Source organism: Benincasa hispida, chromosome 4 (genome assembly GCF_009727055.1).
Source record: "Benincasa hispida cultivar B227 chromosome 4, ASM972705v1, whole genome shotgun sequence".
Lineage (NCBI taxonomy): Eukaryota > Viridiplantae > Streptophyta > Magnoliopsida > Cucurbitales > Cucurbitaceae > Benincasa > Benincasa hispida.
In genome coordinates, this window is record NC_052352.1 from 12,881,518 (window position 1) to 12,882,915 (window position 1,398).

Sequence of the window (1,398 nt, forward strand, 5' to 3'; positions counted from 1 at the left end):
GAAACATCTTTTCAAGAAACAAAAATCATGAAATATTATTTTCTTGGTTTTACTTTAACGGGACGGATACTAGGCTCAGTCCCATAATAAGATATTAATACTCCTTTTCAATCATTTGCAATATAAAGGGATTTCTTTTTATTTATATAAAGAATGTTTAATAGAAGATTTTGAACTTTTTTCTTTTCTTTTAAGAAAAGGTTATGATGAATCATATGATTTGTTCACAAAAGTATTGACCACAAAGAACATAACAATTGTTTTTTAGATGTTACTAAAGAATGTTCATAATTAATGTAAACAAAAAAATATATACACATACCAAACATGAACAAATCAGTAGAAAATCAAAATTAAATAAGTTGTCCAAATTAAAGGGTAATCTTCCCCCTAAAATATTTCCAATATAGTTTCTTTGCAGCACATTCAAATCATAATCTATATCTGTTTCAAGGGAAAAAGAAGAGGAAGACTATAAACTAAATCTAAATCTAAAAATTAAGAATGCTCTAATTGGTTAGGGCTTTGGGAAAAGAAACTTCATTCTCCATCATATTCAACCGATCACTCAAATAATCGCAATCAAGCAAAAGAGAAGTAAGCCCTGGCTTACAATCAAAATCTAATTCCGAAAGAATCGAACCGCGTTGCGAAATCGCCGCCGCTGTTGTTTGTCGGAAAAATCGGAGCTGACGGAGGACGGCACGATGCTGAGCCTCCAGAAGCGTGATTTCACTCTGTAATTTAGCGATGATTTTGTAACAACCACCAGCGAGATCACTGGCGCGACAATTTGCTTCGAAAATCATACACTCGACCGCTTTAAATCTGTTATCAGGCTCCAAATCGGCTAGGGTTTTGAGGACGTTTTTTACGCCGAACAATTTGCGGACGTTTTGAAAATCTTGAAGACGATGTGCAGGAAAATACGGAGCCAAAGGACAATCGGCAGAGCATTTTCTTCTCTGAAATTTGCACGCAGCACAAGCCGTCGACGGAAGATTGCCGTTGTCCTTGACTTCGCCTTCCTCGGCGGCAGTTCCGCTGCAATCTCCGCCGCAAATATTCATGGCAGATTAAAAGTCGGAGAAGAAGAAAAAGCGAAAGACGGAGAGAGGAAGAAAAGTACGTAACTGACGCACCTTAGTGGTGGGTTTTTGTTGGGGAGCCGCAACTTATTAGGGATTTTTAATATTTTTCACATTTAATTTTTTTAAATAATATATATTTATAAAAAAAATTAGGTTAGAAATTATATATATATGGTCCTTGAATTCATATATAATTAACAATTTAGTTTATGAACTTTGTTATATAACCATTTAGTCTATATGCTTTAAAATTTGTAATTATTTAGCCCTTATATAAAAATTCTCCTTAAAATTTAAGGAAATTTCT

The 1,398-nt window shown here is 34.0% G+C and overlaps 1 protein-coding gene across 1 annotated transcript; it reads right to left on the minus strand.

The window, feature by feature from the left end:
• Positions 1 to 405: 405 nt before the first annotated feature.
• On the minus strand, positions 406 to 1,128 carry LOC120076866 (LOB domain-containing protein 22-like). The gene has a single exon (XM_039030814.1). The coding sequence runs from the start codon at positions 1,068 to 1,070 to the stop codon at positions 510 to 512; it is 561 nt and encodes a 186-aa protein (XP_038886742.1). The 5' UTR covers positions 1,071 to 1,128; the 3' UTR covers positions 406 to 509.
• Positions 1,129 to 1,398: the final 270 nt, after the last annotated feature.